Source organism: Scomber japonicus, chromosome 7 (genome assembly GCF_027409825.1).
Source record: "Scomber japonicus isolate fScoJap1 chromosome 7, fScoJap1.pri, whole genome shotgun sequence".
In the NCBI taxonomy this organism is placed as follows: Eukaryota; Metazoa; Chordata; class Actinopteri; order Scombriformes; family Scombridae; genus Scomber; species Scomber japonicus.
The window spans coordinates 24,213,907-24,232,309 of NC_070584.1; the positions used below are offsets into that span (position 1 = coordinate 24,213,907).

Genomic DNA, 18,403 nt, shown 5'->3' on the forward strand with positions numbered 1-18,403 from the left:
ACAACCACCAAGATCTGCACCCGCAGCGGCTCCACCTGGGCCCGCGCCCTAGGCTTCCGTGCTCACCGCGGCGGCCCTCCTACTCGTCGTGTCCTAGCCCTCACAGCTCCTGTTGCCGGTGACATTAAATATTATAACTTCAGGTAAGAATTTACTGACTCCCAATACGTCAAAAGTTACAGAACAATTACTAGATTTTTACAGTAACAGTGACTAAACAAATTTGTTCCTATCAAAATCCTGTCCTCAGAGTTAAAAGGGCAAACCAAATGTCTTCTGAAATGCTCCCTCACACCTACCTCCAGCTGACTCACAAACATCTAACTAACAGGTGTCCAGGCTTTTTGTGCACATCACACAGGTCAGGTGATCCAGGTAGATCCAGTCCCAATCAACTATCTCAGGTGTGTCTGAGCAGGTAATCAGTGTTGTAGTAATTGGCACTCCAGATGTAGCTTCTTCATCTCCACACGCTTTGTTTTAATTAAATAAAGAGTACAGCAGTAATGACAAATATTCCTAATTTCCTGACATCGTAGATGCTTCATCCAACAGTTCATCCCAAGGGTTTGGACACAACTCCAGCTTTACAAGCCTTTGAAGTCTAAAGGTAACTTGTTTTTTCTTTTTATGCTACCAATGTTTATTGTCATTATCAATAAATCTGTTAATTATCTTCTCAATTAATCATTTAATTGTGTGGCCCATAAAATGGTGAAGAATGTTGATCGCTGTTTCCCCAACGCCCAAGATGACGTACTGAAATATTCTTATGTCTCAACCAACAGTCGACCACCCAATATTCAGTTTACTTTCACAGAAAGCAGGAAATATTCAGAAGCTGTAACCAGAGAATATTTATCCTTAAAAGAATAACTCCAAATAAGTAATTGATTATTAAATTAGATGGTGATTAATTTAGTGGTTGGCAATGAATTGATTGATAAAACATTGCAGCTCTAGTGAGTTTATTACTTTTTAAGTTCATTTTTAGCTCTATCTTTAGATTAACACCTTTTACACTTTATACTAGCAGATAAATGTCCTTAACATGAAGCCACAGACTACACAACACCACAGCTCCTAATACCTCCCACTCCCACATAAAAAGACTGATGCTATCTTTAGTATGTTGAACCGAGGTACATTGCACACATTTAGATAATCTCAGGAATTTCTCCATATTGCACATTTATTTATATATTGCAGATTTATTCACACATAGATTGTTATTGTATTTATTTTATCACTTTCACCCTTTCACTGCTACTTTTTATCCACTGTACTGCTGTGTCAATGTGAATTTCTCCCAAGGGGGATCATTAAAGATACATCTTATCTTATCTTAAATAGATTTGGCGTGTATGAAAAGACATATCTAAAGATCATTTGAAAAGTATAAATGCAATCCCGATCAGGAAAATAGAAATTACAACAAATTATGTTCAAAAATAATTCTATTTTCTAAATGTCTACTAAAGTATTCACTTGACCCTCTTTAGACTTAAAATCTAATGATCTGTGAATAATGTCAGGTAGGTAACTAATGTTTGATACAATTAAATTGAAAGCTGAATTTTTTTTTTTAATTTACTGACTAAAGATATAATCTACCGCATTGCGTCTGTGAAAACTCCACCAGAGGGAGACAGATACTGTGGTGTAGTTTGTTGGTGGTCACATGCTCCTGGAGATTGTACTGAAAACACATTGCTGTTGCATCATTTCATTTCCTGATGGTGACGTTTGCAATGCGAAAATAAACGTTATGCAATTTATTTAGTTGTGCATTTTGTTTCGGATGTTAATGAAAATCTTTGAGCTTTATTTCTGCATGAAGAGCAGACAATCTTACAGAAATCATCATGACATTAAATATTATGGATCACTGTGTGAAGTTATTACATTGATAGTGGAGCTGAAACACTGAGTTGATTAATTGATTGACACAATTAACACTATTGATCATTGTTAGCCAAACATTTAGTGGGTCAAACTACACAATGTAAATAGTTTTTTATGTTTTATGCTATTTTAAATAGACAATATGAAGATAAGCATGGGCTCTCAGAACTTGTGAAGAGCAGTTTTGACTATTTTTCTGACATGAGTCTTTAATTGATTTAAATAAATAAATAAACAATAGATAAACTTTTAGAATTGGTGTAGTACATTGTTAGTTGCTTCCGTCATTGACACGTCTTGAGGTTTCTGAACAGTCATTGATGCTGATGCTTTTATTTTTGGATATAAAAAGTGTCTAACAAGCATCTAATGACTATAATAAGTGTCTATTAATAAGTGTCTCTGCTCATTCATTGGCTTAAATATCAACTTTGAACCAAACCCAGCTGATGTTTTTAGGACTTTAACAGCATCAAGAATATTTAGCAACACATGTATTTAACATTACTTCAGTCTGCACAGCTGGATTTAACAATACCAAGACATATCCTATTATTAGTGTTGAGATGACACATTCTGGCATTCAGCAGAAATCTTTTCATATCTCCAGGGAAATCATGAGGAGCCACACAGGAGCCGCAGCAGGAGCTCTTGCAGCAGGTTGCATCAGTCTGGTGAGAATCGGGCCTCCTGCTCTGCCGTATAGAGAGAGAGAGAGGGAGAGAGAGAGATAGCGCCACCACCCTCAGCGGTTCCCAGCATGACTAATGCAAGGTGAAACCGCCGTCATATTTCTGTGCGAGGAGACAACTGAGCTCATATTTACCAACAGCCAAGGACACATGTGATGCAGTCAGCTCGGGTATCAGAGGGCCACTGATAAAAGGATTTACAGCACAGATTCAGATGAAACGGCCTCAACCTTGGCCAAAAGATAAGTGCTAGTTAATATGAAACTGCTGATACAGGAGAAAAGGACGTATAAGGGAAAGTACAGTAGTTTTCACTTTATCACTTTTGTAGTCACCCCAGAAGAGAAATAGAAAGACAGCAATGAGACAGACAAGTGTGTAGTTTAAAAGCATTTTATTGCTCTTTTTTTAAACTTTTTTTTAGAAAAACAATACAAAATTCTGTAGCAACTGTCATAAATGTTGCCTTGAGTGAACTGCAATCATTCACATGGTACAGTAAAGTGCTTATTTTTAATCAAAATATTTATTTTTTTTTGTATTTAAAGGATGTATTTATTTCAAATTTCTTCCCATGAACACAATGGGCTCCGGGGGGGGGGGGGGGGGGGGGGGTGATTCAGACAGCGTTAAAATCAAGTGTCAACTCTCAAAAAAAATAATAAAAAGGTTTTAAGCTTGAGGACTCAACATAGACAGAATTGACATTTCCCCACACCGTGTCCATGAAATGAACTATTTATAAAACATTTGATCAATGTTGCTGGATTGTAAATGCTTTGCCTGTGGGCTACATTCAAACTGTGGGGAGGTTGATGGGACTGTCCATTTGAATGAATGACTGAATTTTAACACTTTCCTTACTCCAAAATGACATACAATATAAAAATTGAGAGGCGTAGGATATCATTTTGTCATCCCCCCCCCATACCCCCCCCCCCTCAATAAAAGGCAGTCTGAAAAACTACTGCCATCTGACAAAAAGTAGAAATGGTCATGACCAAGAAAACTCCTTTTACACCATTCAGGATATTACAGAGTATGGCCAAGGTCTGTGCATTTGAGTATCCGGCCCTATCAAAAAGGTAGGGACTAACTTTTATGATGCTCAAAACAAAAAAAGGGAGAGAAAAAAAAGGCAGAATACTGAACTGTATAGGTATTTTCAAAACCCGAAGATTGCCTTGATCATTAGCTTAATGCTTTGAGATTACTGATAGCAAAGTAGTTTCCCAAATGGAGAAGAAACAGCTGCATACACAAATTCAAGTAAGTCTTATTATAAGACATAAAACCCCCATAACGATGCATCTATAGAAAGGTTTTTTTTCTTTTCTTTTTTTTTTTAGAACTATTACAGTGTCCTATTATCAGCATAATGGGTCCTTTCACACCAAGGGAACCATTTCCAGAGTACCGTTGCTGCATTGTCGGCAACAGGACATGGACAATCAGATGATCCCCACTTCTTCTGTGATGGATCGTGCTCAACTTGTTCAACGTCATGACTTTGAACCCTCTTTGGTGAAATGGCTACAGTGTTGTGAGACCTCATCACCAGTCCGTTACCTGTCAGTTTCAGAATGAGCTTTTAACTTAATCTGAACGCCCCCCCCCCCCCTTCCCCCTTCATCATCCTCATCCTCCAAAAAAATAAAAATAAAAAAAATGGTTTTGATTATTGCCAACTCTTACACATAAAAAAATAAAACTTAAAAACTTGCCTTCACTGGGCATGAACGCTCCAGCTCAACTACACAAACTCTCGCCATCTCTCACCCTCATACTCTGAACTTTTAAAAACACAAAACATTAAAAAAAACAAAACTTTAAGGAAAACATCCGGTGTTTCACCTGAACTCAACAGCACCTGCATGAAAATCACCATGTAGAAAATAAAAGCTTATTAACAGCCATACAAAAAGAAAAAAAAAAAAAAAAGGGGGAAAAAAAATATATCAGTGTGGCACATTGACATGGAGTTTTCAAACATGAAAAAAATAAGGTAAACTTATACAGCTACATGTTCATGGAAGACTTTTTTTTTTGTAGTTTTTCTTTTTGTGGAATGTTTTTCCTTTTTTTTTTTCAATGTTTTTTTTTTGAGAAATCTCTTCGCCTCTTATTTGTAATATTGTTTTGAAAAGGGGTGTCATCAAAAAAATCCCCAAAAACAAGACATTAGTGAACCTTTAACAAAAAAATAATAATATGATGACTTTTCAATCAACAAACGACACTCGGGTCACATTGGCCAAAATGTGCTTTTTCAAACCCCGTGAGAGGAGTTCTAACCTTTACTGCCAAAATATTAAAGGTCTAATGCATAAATTGATTTTTAGAAGAAAAAAAAAACAAAGGAAATACAAAAAAAATATTACAAGTTCTGGTTGTGGCAAGGGGACATGTCATGAACTCTTTACACTGAAAGCAACACCGACCCAAATTTCACTTGTGTGGCCATTTAACATAATTAGCCTGAACCAGCATACCAGCTGTACCTCAGAGTGAGCCGAGTCTTTTTTTTTCTTTTTTTTGTTAAGACCATTCATAATAACCCAAGTAAAATAGTTTATTTAATACTATTAGACTTGTCAGATGGTCTTCAAACACTTTACGGTGTGGCTACTGATCATTTGGCGTGTGTGTTTCATATGAAACCGGCATCAGAGTAACTCGTGGCTGGCAGGGAACAGACAAACATTTGCTGCTCTAAAGGAGCTTTAAGTGCATGGCCACTAAACGGCCACCAAGAGTGCGTTTCATCTCTGACCATTTTACAGGAGAGGCTCAGTTGTGAGGAATCTATCTTTAAAAATGGAGACCAAAAAAAAAAAAAAAAAAAACAACAAAAAAAAAAATTCATTCTTTGAAGAGTCCCCCAGCCACACAATGGACCGCAACAGGCACGGACAGCATTGGCTTACAGCCCTTCCAACCCCTTAAAACTGAATCTCTTCAAGACAGGAACAGCCTTCATCTTGGGATATTGCATAAGCTTGTACGTATCTGCAGATGGGCCATTCATGCATATACATACAGGCAAACATTCCAGATAACTTAATTCACAGTGGATCCAGTTGTAATGTGGGAGCAGCACAACAGGTTGTCCTTTGGTGTCTGAGCTTAGTTTCTTCTGAACTGAGTTGTATGAAAAAACAAAAAAACAAAAACATAACTTAGAAAATACTTCTTTCTTTCTCTCTCTCTCTCTCTCTCTCTCTCTCTCTCTCTCTCTCCCCCCCTCTCTCTCCCATTTCATTAAACCCCCTCCCACCCACACCCCTCCCCTAACCTGGACGTGCACATATGTGTATTTGCTATTTGCAGGCCCTGGGCTGATGTGCTTCAGAAGTGCTGCAGAAGGGCAGAAGGCATTTTTTAGGAAGAGCTGTGAGCAGCATCTCCCTTTACAGCGAGGCAAGAAAGCCTGAATGGCAGAGGAACCAAGGCCAGCTAAAGTCAGAGAGAGGGGGCAGAATTAGGGAGGGAGAGTATCAGGACAGTCTTAGATCTGGACTTGAATCTTAACGGAAGGTCGGAGGTCCGGGTCGACGCAGTTCAGGCACAGTCTCCCACAATAACGAGAGGGGCCAAGAGCTGACGAAGCTCAGCAGCGGAGACGGGCCCTCCCTTGGGTTGACTGTTTCGCTGCCTGCGCCTGGCCAGCTTGGAGTTGGAAGGAGGAGAGAGACGCATAGAAGAGCCAGCAGCCGTAACGACGAACGGGGCTTCCTGCTGCTGCTGTTCTTCCATGCCATCCTGTTCAGCCAGCTGCCGGTTCACGGCCATGGCTTTGCCAGCATAGAATGTCAGATCCCTGGCATTGCTGGTTCTGATGGACGAGACACAAAAAAAACAGTCAAAACAGTGATCAAATCAAATATTTTAGATGAAAGTATGAAAAGGTGTTCAGTCTTCTTGTGTATCCAACATCTGCTCACCTTTGATGAAAGATGGATGTTGGCAAAGTGTCACAGATACCCTGAATAAAAGAAAATACACGTTAATTAATGAGAAACAAAACTCTGACTTTAACAGATGAGTCAAACATTTGCAGAAGTGGCTCAGAGGTTTTAGACTTACCCCTTGCACCCATGGGTGATGCAGCACCTGGCTAGCACTCAGGCGGTTTTTGGCGTCCCGCACCAGAAGTTTGGATATAAGGTCTTTGGCACTTGAGGAGATGTGAGCCCAGTCTTTCTCTGGAAACTCGTATTTTCCTTCCTGGATACTCTCAAACAAAGTGTTCTGGAAATGAACATAAAATACATTTTTTTAAGTTTTAGATTTCACTCGTCTTGTGCAGGACAAACAAGAAGTGAACTGAATGTCGTTTCGGATGTAAACACCAGCTCACCTGGCAAGTGTGGCAGGGTTCTCCTAACTCCCAGCCACAGTCACCACCACAGCGGCCTACGAAAGGAGGGTAGCCACTCAGCATGATGTAGAGGATGACTCCAAGGCTCCACAGGTCACAGCGCTTGTCGTAAATTGTGGCCTCCTCACTGAAGGCCTCAACCACCTCAGGTGCCATATACTCTGCAGAGCCACACTGTGAGACAGAGGAAACAAAAACATGTTTGTTAGCCTGGAGGAATGACAAAGCTGTAACCAAAGCAGAAAACTGGGTACAGAGAAACATAATCTTCTCTTGGCTGCTGCACACATTCCTCAGTTCAGCTGATACCTCGTGGTTCAAAGTGTTAAAGCTTGGGGCCTTCACTGTTTCTGTGTGGTTGGTTCAGTGAGGTTAGGGGGGTGGGGGGCTGTGTGACAGTCACATGCTTATCTGCAGTGATGGGTTCATTTAAAATGCACCATACAGCTTTTCTTAATGTGTTAAGGACGCCTAAGTAGGAACATTGTGTGCAATTGCATCAAGGCTGGAGGAAGGGAGGGCTGCTGTAATGAGGCAGGTTAGTGTGGGCAGACAGCAGCAGTGAATCACCACTCAGGCCGTCTAAACTGCACACAGCCGAGCCAGAACAGGCTGAGGGCAAGGGTAGGCTCAGCTCTGACGGAGCCTTGTTATGTAGCCAGGAAAGAAATTAGGCCAAACACTGAGCAGGGAAAAGAGGATTGGCTGTCCTGCCGAGCCACAGACTGGGCCGAGCCCTTCACCGGTTACATAACGTGAAAACACAAACACCAAATGCTGTTTTAATACTTTAGGAACAGAGAAGAGGAGCAGGTCGCTAGTTCAGCAGGGCACCGAGATCTTTGTGGATAAAATGTTTAATTGTTTCTTTTACCGACAAATGAGAACATTTGTTGTGTAACCCACAAATGAATTAAACATGTTTCATAGTGAGAGTTAGGATTATTATTTCTATAAATATACAAAAACCTGATCTGAGGATACTTCTCTGCTCCGTCTGTTTCAAACCTGCAGTAAAGCAGGTTATTTAGTTGTTATTATTGTTATGTGAAATATTTGTCTACATTTGGTTTTATATAACAAATAACAAAACGCCTCCAGCCTGTATGCTTCCTCCCATCTGTGGGCAAGCATGTTTACATTGAGCAGGCGTCTATTGTGTCCCAGTACCACATCCCAGCTGTCTCCTAAACTCCTCCTCCGCTGCCCCGCTCTACCCTTATGTAATGAAATTTGCTGCGCAGGAATCTCTTCTCAGACAAAGCTGCTTCTGTCGGGAGACCCCCCCCTCCCCCCAACATCACGTCTGGGACAACTGCCTACACAGACAAGCCCCCAGGATCGAGGCCAAATGCAGCTGCCACACAAACACAAACAAACAGATAAATGAACGACAAGCACAAAATTATATTTCTCCTACCAAGGTGCCCTGAAAATGGCAGGCCAAGGTGATAGTTGTGCTATCAGAGCTAATCTTGTTTCAAAGCCACCCTGATACCACCAACCGACACTAGTCTGGATAAAGATAGCCAGAGTAGGACTGCCTGAAACGGCCACAGATGAGAGCTAAAGTTATCTCGGCTCTCTGGTCTGATATCTTGTGCTTGTGTTGCAAAAACTTTGTGAACTTGCATCAGTCAAGGCTTCCTGCGAGCTGCAGATAGTTGCCAATCAGCTGCTGCTGCCACCGCAGGATTTGTTGGTAACTGCAACCCGGGGCTTTCCTGAAACCATGTGACCAGTCAGACCATATCGACACCGCTGATGACACACACACACACACACACACACACACACCTCTCCGCTGTTTGTAAACTTCAGGATTACCTGAAGAGGCTTACTGGAAGGCGACTGGCGGCTCTGTCGTCATGCAGCTGCATATCTTTTACAGATAAATACATTAGCTGCTTCGTATTGACTTTCAGCCTGTATGCGAGGCTTTGACATTTAAACAGTCTGATTTATTTCATCCCGAGCAGACAGAGGGACGGTCACTTGTCAAGTTCTTCGTAAACTAAAATTAGCCTTTTTCTTAGAAAGGACCCCTCTCCTCTTTCCCGTGACCCCCGTCACCTTACTCTATATTAGAGAGCACAAACACATCTATAGTAAACACACATTCACACATTTTTAAAACAATCTCTGATAAAAAGCTGATTTAGGAACATAAGCAATAAACTGCAATAGCTCATCGTATTGTGCAACAGCAACTGTAGGAATGTGGGTGAATGAGGAGGAGGGGGGAGGGGAGGGAGTGGGTGCCAATGAGATGAAAATCAGATAACATTGTTCCTGTGATCAAGGCATAAGAAAACAAGCCAAAGCGCATGAGCAGACGGGGTATTTTGTCCCTCCCAGTTGCCCTCCCCCCTCCCACCGGTCTAAGCCAATCACATCTCAGTTGCTAGGTGTCAGAGGGGAGGAGAGGGGGGGCTAAAATTTCTAGAACAAACCTTGTGCACAGCCTTTTGTATAAAGAACATAAAGGAAACGCAGAGCGGAGCACATGCGTTGGTTGGGGCCGCTGGGCGGAGATTGAGCAGAAAGGGTGGATGTTTTTCTCTCCCTCCCTCCCTCCCTCCCTCCCTCCCTCTCTCTGCAGAGCTAGAGAGGCTGTGTTTTGATTTCGTTGTAACCCGTCTTCACACCACCAGGACACACGGCCTTGTATAAGTCACAGTCTGCTCCTCTCCTTCCATCCAGTCTTCTATTTTACTTCAAGGCTGTATCATAATGTCCCATCGTCAGGTCAAACTATTTTTTTTCCCCCCCTCTCTCTGTCTGTCTCTCTCTCACGGAAATCTTTGCTTTTGGACCAAGTCTCATCTTTAGAGGTCGGCCAAGTAGTTGTTTTAAAAATAGAAGATAAACTAAAAATGGGTACACCCCCTCACCACCTTCAAAAAGACACCAAAGACTAAACACGTGAGGCCTCTTTCCTAAAGTCCTGGGACAGGGGCTCTACATCCATTAGTTGTGTTAAAAGGAAGATGAAGTTTCAAGTGTAGAAACCCCCACCCCCTTCCACCCACACAGCCACATTCCTGCAGGCTGAACCACTCTCCGTCACCTGTTTCGGTCCGTCTATCCAGGCTCAGATAACTGACGGACACTGTGTTGACACGAGTCAACAAAGCGAACCAGGTCAGATTTACATTCTTCTTTAATGTTACATGTATCCTCTTTTTTTTGGGGCAACACTGAGGTACTGTGGTTTATGTTTATGTTGTGACGTAAACAGAAGGGTTAAACAATCATAACCCCCACCCATCCCAGACTAATGGGGACTCAATATTTGCCAACGATAAGAAACAGGACGTTAACATTAAACCTTCCAAGTGTTGCTGATACCACAGCACGATAAGAGGGACATAAAAGCTGCCGGGAAGCCGCATTCAGGAGGCAAAATGTCAGAATTTCAGAGAAACTGCCTAACACTGAACTGAACTACCTTAACCTCCAAAACGATTTCCCCTCTTCCAATCAGCGAGCTGCGCTCTAGCTAACACCACCAAGATCTGCCCAATCAGCAGCCAGTCAGCTGAACTTGATAAAGACATTGTTTTACAACCTGAAATTGCTCTGCTTATCCACAACAAGGAGGCGAGTCATATAAGTAGGGGAAAAGCAAGCGAGGCCATATGACAGATTAGCCAAGCCTATGTATGTACACAGCAGTGCATTTCCACAATCATTTATAAAAAAATAAAAAAAGGTGTTTAAATGTTCTGGAAAAGATGAGCATGAAAGGCTGGTGAACTTACAGGAGTCAGGAGCTCAGGGGTGGAGATAGGTGAGCTGTCACTATTCAGCTTGATCCCACTGCCCAAGTCAAAGTCACAAATCTTCACCGGGGAAATCTGACAAAGAGACACAAGTTCAGAATAATTAATATCCACTTAAAATCATTTTTATTCTGTTAATGATTGTGAAACAAGGAGGTTTCCATCATCATGTATCTTTACGGATGTTGATTATTATTATTATGTCATAGAGCGCCTTATCATTCTGTATCGCAACATTAGTCGCCCTTTGAACTAACTGGGCTTTAACGTGTTTGCAGTGAACTCACCTTGTCTGCACTCTCACAGAGGATGTTTTCAGGTTTCAGGTCCCTATGTGCCATTCCTGGAAATAAATAACCAAGTAAATCAGTCACTTTTCTTTAGTGGGGATCCACACAATCTCAGGATTAAGTCAATACTTCTGCATCTCCACAAAATTCATATAATAATCCAATTACACAGTTAAAATGAATTTGTGAATAGGTTCCATTGTTGATTTTTAACTATTGTTTTAAATCTGGTACATTTCCACCCTCGGGGTTAAGTTCCGTTTTTGGCGTTTGCGAGTAGTAATAAAATTGTGCTTTTGTACGAGCGGTCTTACCCTTGTTATGCAGGAAATCCAGAGCACTGGCAATGTCCTGCACGACAACGCTGGCTTCCTGCTCACTGAAGTGCCGCCTCTTGTGAATGTGTGCCAAGATGGACCCTAATAGAAGTGTGGGAGGATAGAGTAGGTCAGTTTTATTTATAAGCATATAGAGTGAATTCCTACAGACAGAAACTGGATACAGACGAAAGACCTGATACATGCATTACAGGAACGTTTATAAATAACGAGGGATATGATGCAGACGCCCTGCTGCGGCGATTATTCACTAACCTCCTCTAAGCTTTTCAAACACCAGGTAGAATTTGTCTTCCTCTTCAAAGAACTCCACCAGCTCCAGGATGTTACTTCAGGAAGGAAAGAAGGAAAGAAAGAAAGAAAGAAAGAAAGCCACTGTTAGCTGTGTCGTCAAGTACCTTCTGACTGAATTTCATGTGATATCTGCACTAATGGACTGCAAAATTGAGGCTAACAAGCATAAACAGGATAAGATACAGAACTAATTGCTAATTGGGCCATTCACGCTGCAGTACTGTCTCCTAGCGTCCATTACATTTAAAGCTGGTCATGACAAAGGTTTTTTTTTTTTTTTTTTACCTGTGGCCCTGGCACTGATAGAGCATCTCAACCTCCCGGAAGACACGGCTGCGGCTGTGACCTGGTCTTTTCTCGATGATCTGGAAGAGAACGACATTATGGTTGAGCCGTACTGTCCGAGAAGAGACACACCAAAACAAATAAGTCACTTTTAACTCCTACACAGCAGCAGGGTATATGAGAAGAAGTTTGGGAGAATTAATATTTGGGTGCAGGCCGCACCCCTCACACTGCACCACAAGACCCCACCCATGGCTGTATTTACTGTAAACCAGGCTGTATAGCAGAGATTACACATCCCATATACACACACAGGCAGTACCCCAGTTACTGGTTTTCTTCCAGACCAGCCCTGTTTTTCCTTTCTACTTTACCCCACCCTATGATATAGTTTAACCTAGTTTTCAAGCTGCCCTGCCAAACTCAACATGGAGCAGAATGAGAATGAAACGAGTCACAACGCATCTATATTTAGTGTTCATGTGTGACCCATATTTAAATCCTAAGTGCTCTTAAGGAGCCCATGAGTGTTCCTTTGAAACGTCCCATGCGCTAATCCAAAAACTGTTTACGATAACAAAAAAACAAAAAAAAAAGCTCTCTAAATATAACTTTGTGCTGCCTGGAACTAAACCACTGAGGGGCCCACCAGCTGCACGATGCACTGCCAAGAGACAGAAAGATAGACTGCTGACACCAAAGCAAAAAGGCCTGAATTTTCCAGTCCTGGTCTGTTATTGTCTGCTTGGGAGGCTGTGCATGTTTCTCTTCCTGGTAGCTGGATTACAGCTGCTATTGAAGCCCAGTGGGGCCAGAGTTGCAGTGTGTGTCTAGGATTAATGCACAGACAAGAGGCCTGTGAGCAGTCCAAAGCCCCTTGCACTGTTCCAGCCTGAGTCAGCAGCACAAAAAAACGGCCCCCCGACCGACCAGCTAGCTCACTTTCTCCTGATCACAACACAAACGTCCCACCCTGATAATGCAATCAACATGATAAGAGGGGTGGACAGGTATTTGAGAAGTGCTAGATTTATGGTTGTTTATCCAAATCACAGATCAAGAATCCGCTGCCTCGTACCATAAATCCAGGGGCATGAAATTATGTATTTAAAAAAAACAGGGGGAGAGTATTTGTTTGGAAACTTGAGCTCCAGAAAAGGCATGCTCTGCACAGCCCTCTGCTCGCCCCTCAGTGCTCAGGCTTTTGTTGCAATTGCAACACAAGAAGCCCACATATACAAGTCGACCCCTGTCTGGAGGGGGAGGGGAGAGGCAGGACATCTGGCAGGAGAAGTCTGAGCCCTGTCCGACTCCCAAATGACCTCCAATAACTGCCTATCCCCGTGCCTCCTCCCCCAGATCCGTCACGTCCCAAAGGGGATCCACCAAACCACCCCACAGTAAACAATACCAACAGATTATGATCACATGACTGAATCTGAACCATCATGAAATTGAGTAGTATTTGGTGCGATGTGGACACTTAAAAGGGGAACTTGCCTTTAACCTTCAGTACTTTAAAACATAAACTACAAATAGAGATTCATTAAAAAGAGATAAGATCTGTGTCTGTACATTGTCCCAAAGGGATTAGAGGGTTATGTGCCAAGAATTCATTAAAAAAAGAAAGAAAAAAATAGACAAAAATAAGCTCCACTTCCACTTTTCTACACTTCAAAACATAAAAAAAAAAAATCAGAATGTTTTGTTCTTTAAAATGAGGAAATAAGCATTACAAAAGGCAAAAAAAGGAAGCACAAGACTGAAGGCATGTATTCACAAGTCCACCCCCTCCCCTTGAAGAAAAAAGAAAAAAAAGAAAAGTAAAACTATACTGAGTAAGAAGGAGAACAAAGCAATGTAAACACCCTGGGTCACAACCCTCGCCCAGCACCCCTCCTTCCTCTCTATATGTGGTTTTGTTTTGGCACAGTTAGCAGTACACAATGTTCTCGCTATGAGCGTCCTCTATAGGCAATAGGAGTAGAGGGAAAGGGTGGGTACAACCCTCCCTGCGCTGTGATTGGCTGACAAACTGTAAAAACAGTGAGGGGAAGTGTCTGCTAACAGCAGCTGGTGCTGCACATTCAAAAGAAAAAAAAAGGGAAAAAAGAAAAAGAGCACATCAGTAGCATAACATTGAGCCTGCAGACATCCACTTTACAGAGCTGAACTCAGGGAAAAAACTCGTATCCTGCCCCGGGAACAGTACTTTCCTCAACAAGTTTTATAAAGAATGACCAGTAAGAAAAGAAGGCAACATGGACACAATAGGGACATATCCTGTAACCTAGTTTCCTTCATTTAGCTATTCATGTAATGGCTCAGGGTTTCTCCATGTAAAAAAAAAAAAAAAAAAAAAAAAAAAAAAAGCAGTTTCATTACGCAACTAACATCTCAAAGTTAAATCATAGAGTAACCAAACACAGTCCTCGAAATCTAACATCTCTATATTCATCACTGGCAGCAGTACTCCACACTGGCAGCAGCAAGGTGTTGTGTGGCGAGGTGACATTCACAGACTACACTGACACGTGGGAATCAAGGCTCCATATATTGTGTTCATGTTTTCAGATAAATCAACTGCAGCTAATAAGTGTGAGAGAAAGTCTTACCTTGACAGCATACTCTTTGTTGGTGATGAGGTTGATGCATGTTTGCACTCTGGCGTAGGCACCCTCTCCTAAAACCTCTTCCTGCAGTCTATAGACATCTGTGGCAGAGAGTTTAAAAGGTTATTAATCCAATTCAAGCACTAGACTGTCACATATTGCTACAAATGACATTTTATGAAGAGCTTTTATAACACCAACATAATTAGCTTGGGAAATGATGGGTTTTTTTACCCTCGAATCGTCCAGAGAAACTGTCAGTTGCCCGGCAACGCTTTTTCTTCTTGTTTCTCTTCTTGGCATCGGGGATGTCGATAGGCTGGCTGGAAGGCATGTCTGTCAAAACAGGAGCAACTACATTATCATGTGCTAGTGAGGAAAACAAAACAGTGTAACAAGTGCTAAAAAAAAGAGGCAACGCAGAAACTAGCCACAGTGAATTAACTAGGTTGCGCTTGATGAAAACTTAAGCATTATTGACTGCATTGACAACTCTCAGATAACATTGCTGTAAAGAGATAAGTCAAGGTTTTCAAAATACCCACCGTGTCTTGGGGAAGAATCAAAATTAAATGACGAATCAATGAGATGGGATCCATTTTTAGTGAAGTCATCTGACTCAAAGGGATTTTGGCCCTGGAAGGTAATAACAAATATGCTTGTTAAAAAAGGTATGCAATCTTATCAATGACCTATTCAACTGTGAAAATTGTTAGTCGTTAACTGATAAGAGCCACATGCATCTCCCCATCCTGCAACCATAAACTGAAAATGGTGTGTAAAAAAGCAGCCAAAGGGCAAAATTTACAAAAACAACCATAAAAATAATGCAGATAACATTAAAATCTTCTTAATATAAGTATAGATGACTCCAGGAAATGCAGAAGCTCTTGAACTCTTAACTTCCATGCACTGAAGTCATACTTTCATTAACTGCGCATTCACGTGTTAAGCAGGCCCATGGTATGTTTGTCAGCCATATGATGTGGGAGAGCAACAGATGTGTTTATATATAGCGAGGTGAACTCTTCTCTCACACATGCAGACAAATGTGTTCTGATTATAGAGACTTAGCGAATGGCAATAAAATGAGACCTGCATTCTTCATTCAATACGCTCAAACTCACCTTGAAAGAGCGATGGAATCCAGTGACTTCGGTTATCTTATTTTGCACCATTTTCGCTTCGATTTTGGGTAGTTTTTTGGAGGATGTGCGGCGGCAGTGGTTTTTTTGAGGGGGGTTTATCAATTTGCACTTCTCCGAAACAGAAAGTCGTTTCAGAGAGAGTCGCAAGTGATCACACTGCGTTGGCTGGTCAGCTTGATGCGGCGCTTTAAACGGGAGCCCTGTATATAATACAAAAGACATAGCAGCGTTAATAATAGCCCACATTTTGAAAGCAAGCAAATCATTAAAAAGCAGCTCTACTGAGGGGGGCACACAGACTAGAATAAACCTAGTTTAACTGAATACTTAAATCAAATACACCAGACAAGCTAGTATTCGTCACAAGTTGATGGTGCAATAAAAACAATCGGAGTGCAACAACAGCTCAACGAGAGGCCGCCCACGTTTATCTCTACAGTGTTAGCTAGATTTGTCACAGCCTTTGTATTTAAACAAGCCAAGTTAAGATACGATGTCAATGAAGTCACTGTAGTGTTACAGTTTGATTAAGATAAGCAGATATGGGGGGAAAACAGCCGTTTTAACAGTTTAGGCTAAGGGGTGTTTCGCTGTATCTGGTGACCGTGCAAATTGGTGACTTTCTCGCATTGCATTAAGATAAGCTACCAAAGGTGAATGAGTCTTACACAGCAACATTTAACTTACGAAAAATGGGTTAGCGTAACTTAATGTATTAAACACAAATGAGTATGTATTTTACCATGGGATTAAACTACAATTAAAAGGCGTTTAAGGAGGACACCCGTGTGAAAGTCATCAGTTAACACGGTCACCAGTTTAACCGAACATCGGTCGCTGACAGATTTAACTTTTGACGTCAGACAACAAAAGGCAGAGACCGTTAACACACTGCTGTTACTGTAACGTTTAAAAAAAAAGATTAAATTAAATTCGCCTTAACTACGCTGCTAAGAAAAGCTGTGACATCCATTAATAAAAAAAATGACTTTTTGTACTCACCCCGTTGTTAATTTTACAGCTCCAGTGTTATAGCGTCGTGATTTAGCCCACTGCTTCAGAAAGCCGCAGAGGACGGTCGGAGGGGGGAAACGCCTGATAGGATGAGCGTGGAAGGTGGATAGAGAGCAGCAGTGGAGGGGCTTTTATAACCTCCTCCCAGATGACTCCGCCCCCCTAAGGGATGCGTCAACAGACTGGATACGTCACGTGCTTTCTCGAAGGGAACATGGTGGCTGCGTACCGTTTCGTGTCGCTGCAGCGTACTTCACCACTTCTTCACCACAAAAGAGTGTAAAAACTACCTCTCTATCACATGTAGAAGACGTGAAAGACAACTTAAATACATATGCGATTCAAATGATTAATATTGTCTGAAATTTAAGTTTAAAGTTTAGAACCCTTTTCAGGTAGAGGTATGAAAAATAGTGAGAACAGACGAAATGGTACCAGTCCAACAGTGATGTGTTTTGTTTGAGGCACTAGGACAGGATGAAATGGCGAGTACGTGCACATCAGCACAACTGGCACGTACGACTGTTTGTGATGAAAGAGGATCTCAATGCAGGTGCGGATATATGCGGCATGTACACAGACAAGATTCACCAGTTTCCGCTGCAATCATGACAATTGTTTTAGGCCTGCTTTGTAAATAGAAGCCAGAACATTTAACAAAAAATGTCAGCCATATTAAATAGAAAATTAAACTCATTTAACTTTATTGCAGACACGTAGGCCCATAACCGTGTATAAATAATAACAACATACAATATGAGGACTACAACACAGATATATAATTATTGCAGTTCACAAGTCTACAATGGGCTCATAAAATCCATCAGCACAGCATGAAAACTGGGAATATTACTAGTCACAAATGTGATTTTACACTTGGCCATCCTGGGAGCTTTTGTGCAAAATTCTGAATGCATCATTAAACCTAAAGATTTTTCATGTTTGCTTTACTATAACTGCACCATGAGTGGGCTGTGTCAAGTGGAGTACATTGGTGTTGTTTTAGCATTATCTGTACACATATGAAATTTGCGTACCAGCATATTGTCTTGTGCTTTAAACGAGAACAGTCTAAAACAATACAATAATCAAGAAGTGCAAGGCCTCGGGCAGATAGGTGTTCAGAAAAAAAAAAAATCCCCACCTGAGTCACCACATGCAGACTGGAAGTGGCATGATTTCAGCTGTTTTCAGTATCAGCAAACACACGTATGCGTGTACTCTCATGCAATCTAATGCAACAGCTGATGGAGGAAAAAGTAGTTTGGTAGTTCTATAATGATGTCATTTTATGAGATGATAAGCCGTTTTGTTGGTAAAACCTTGATCTTTAAAGTAAGAAAAAACAGAAAAAAGTACAGCTACCTCAAAACTGTATTTAGGTACACTTGAATGGGGCTGCAACAAACAATTACTTTCATTATCGATTAACCTGCTGCCTATTTTGTCAATTCATTGATTAGTTGTTTGGTCCAGTTTTCAGAAATGGTGAAAAACATCTATCAGTGTGTCCCAAAGCCAAGGGTGATGTCCTCAAATGTCTTGTTTTGGCCTGTCCAAAAGTCCACAAGTCAAAGATGTTCAATACTGCCACAGAAGACTAAAGAGACTAGAAAAGATTCACATTTGAGAAGCTGGAAACTGAGAACTTTGACGTTT

General features: G+C 41.4%; 1 protein-coding gene across 1 annotated transcript; it reads right to left on the minus strand.

The window, feature by feature from the left end:
• Window positions 1-5,888: 5,888 nt before the first annotated feature.
• Window positions 5,889-16,840, minus strand: mknk2b (MAPK interacting serine/threonine kinase 2b). The gene is made up of 14 exons (XM_053322633.1): window positions 16,733-16,840; window positions 15,710-15,930; window positions 15,128-15,218; window positions 14,817-14,918; window positions 14,586-14,683; window positions 11,971-12,050; window positions 11,647-11,720; window positions 11,368-11,472; window positions 11,051-11,106; window positions 10,743-10,838; window positions 6,958-7,152; window positions 6,684-6,848; window positions 6,542-6,582; window positions 5,889-6,432 (listed from the first exon to the last, which is right to left on the minus strand). Exons 2-14 carry the CDS (start codon window positions 15,758-15,760, stop codon window positions 6,159-6,161), a joined length of 1,428 nt encoding a protein of 475 aa, XP_053178608.1. The 5' UTR covers window positions 15,761-15,930; window positions 16,733-16,840; the 3' UTR covers window positions 5,889-6,158.
• Window positions 16,841-18,403: the final 1,563 nt, after the last annotated feature.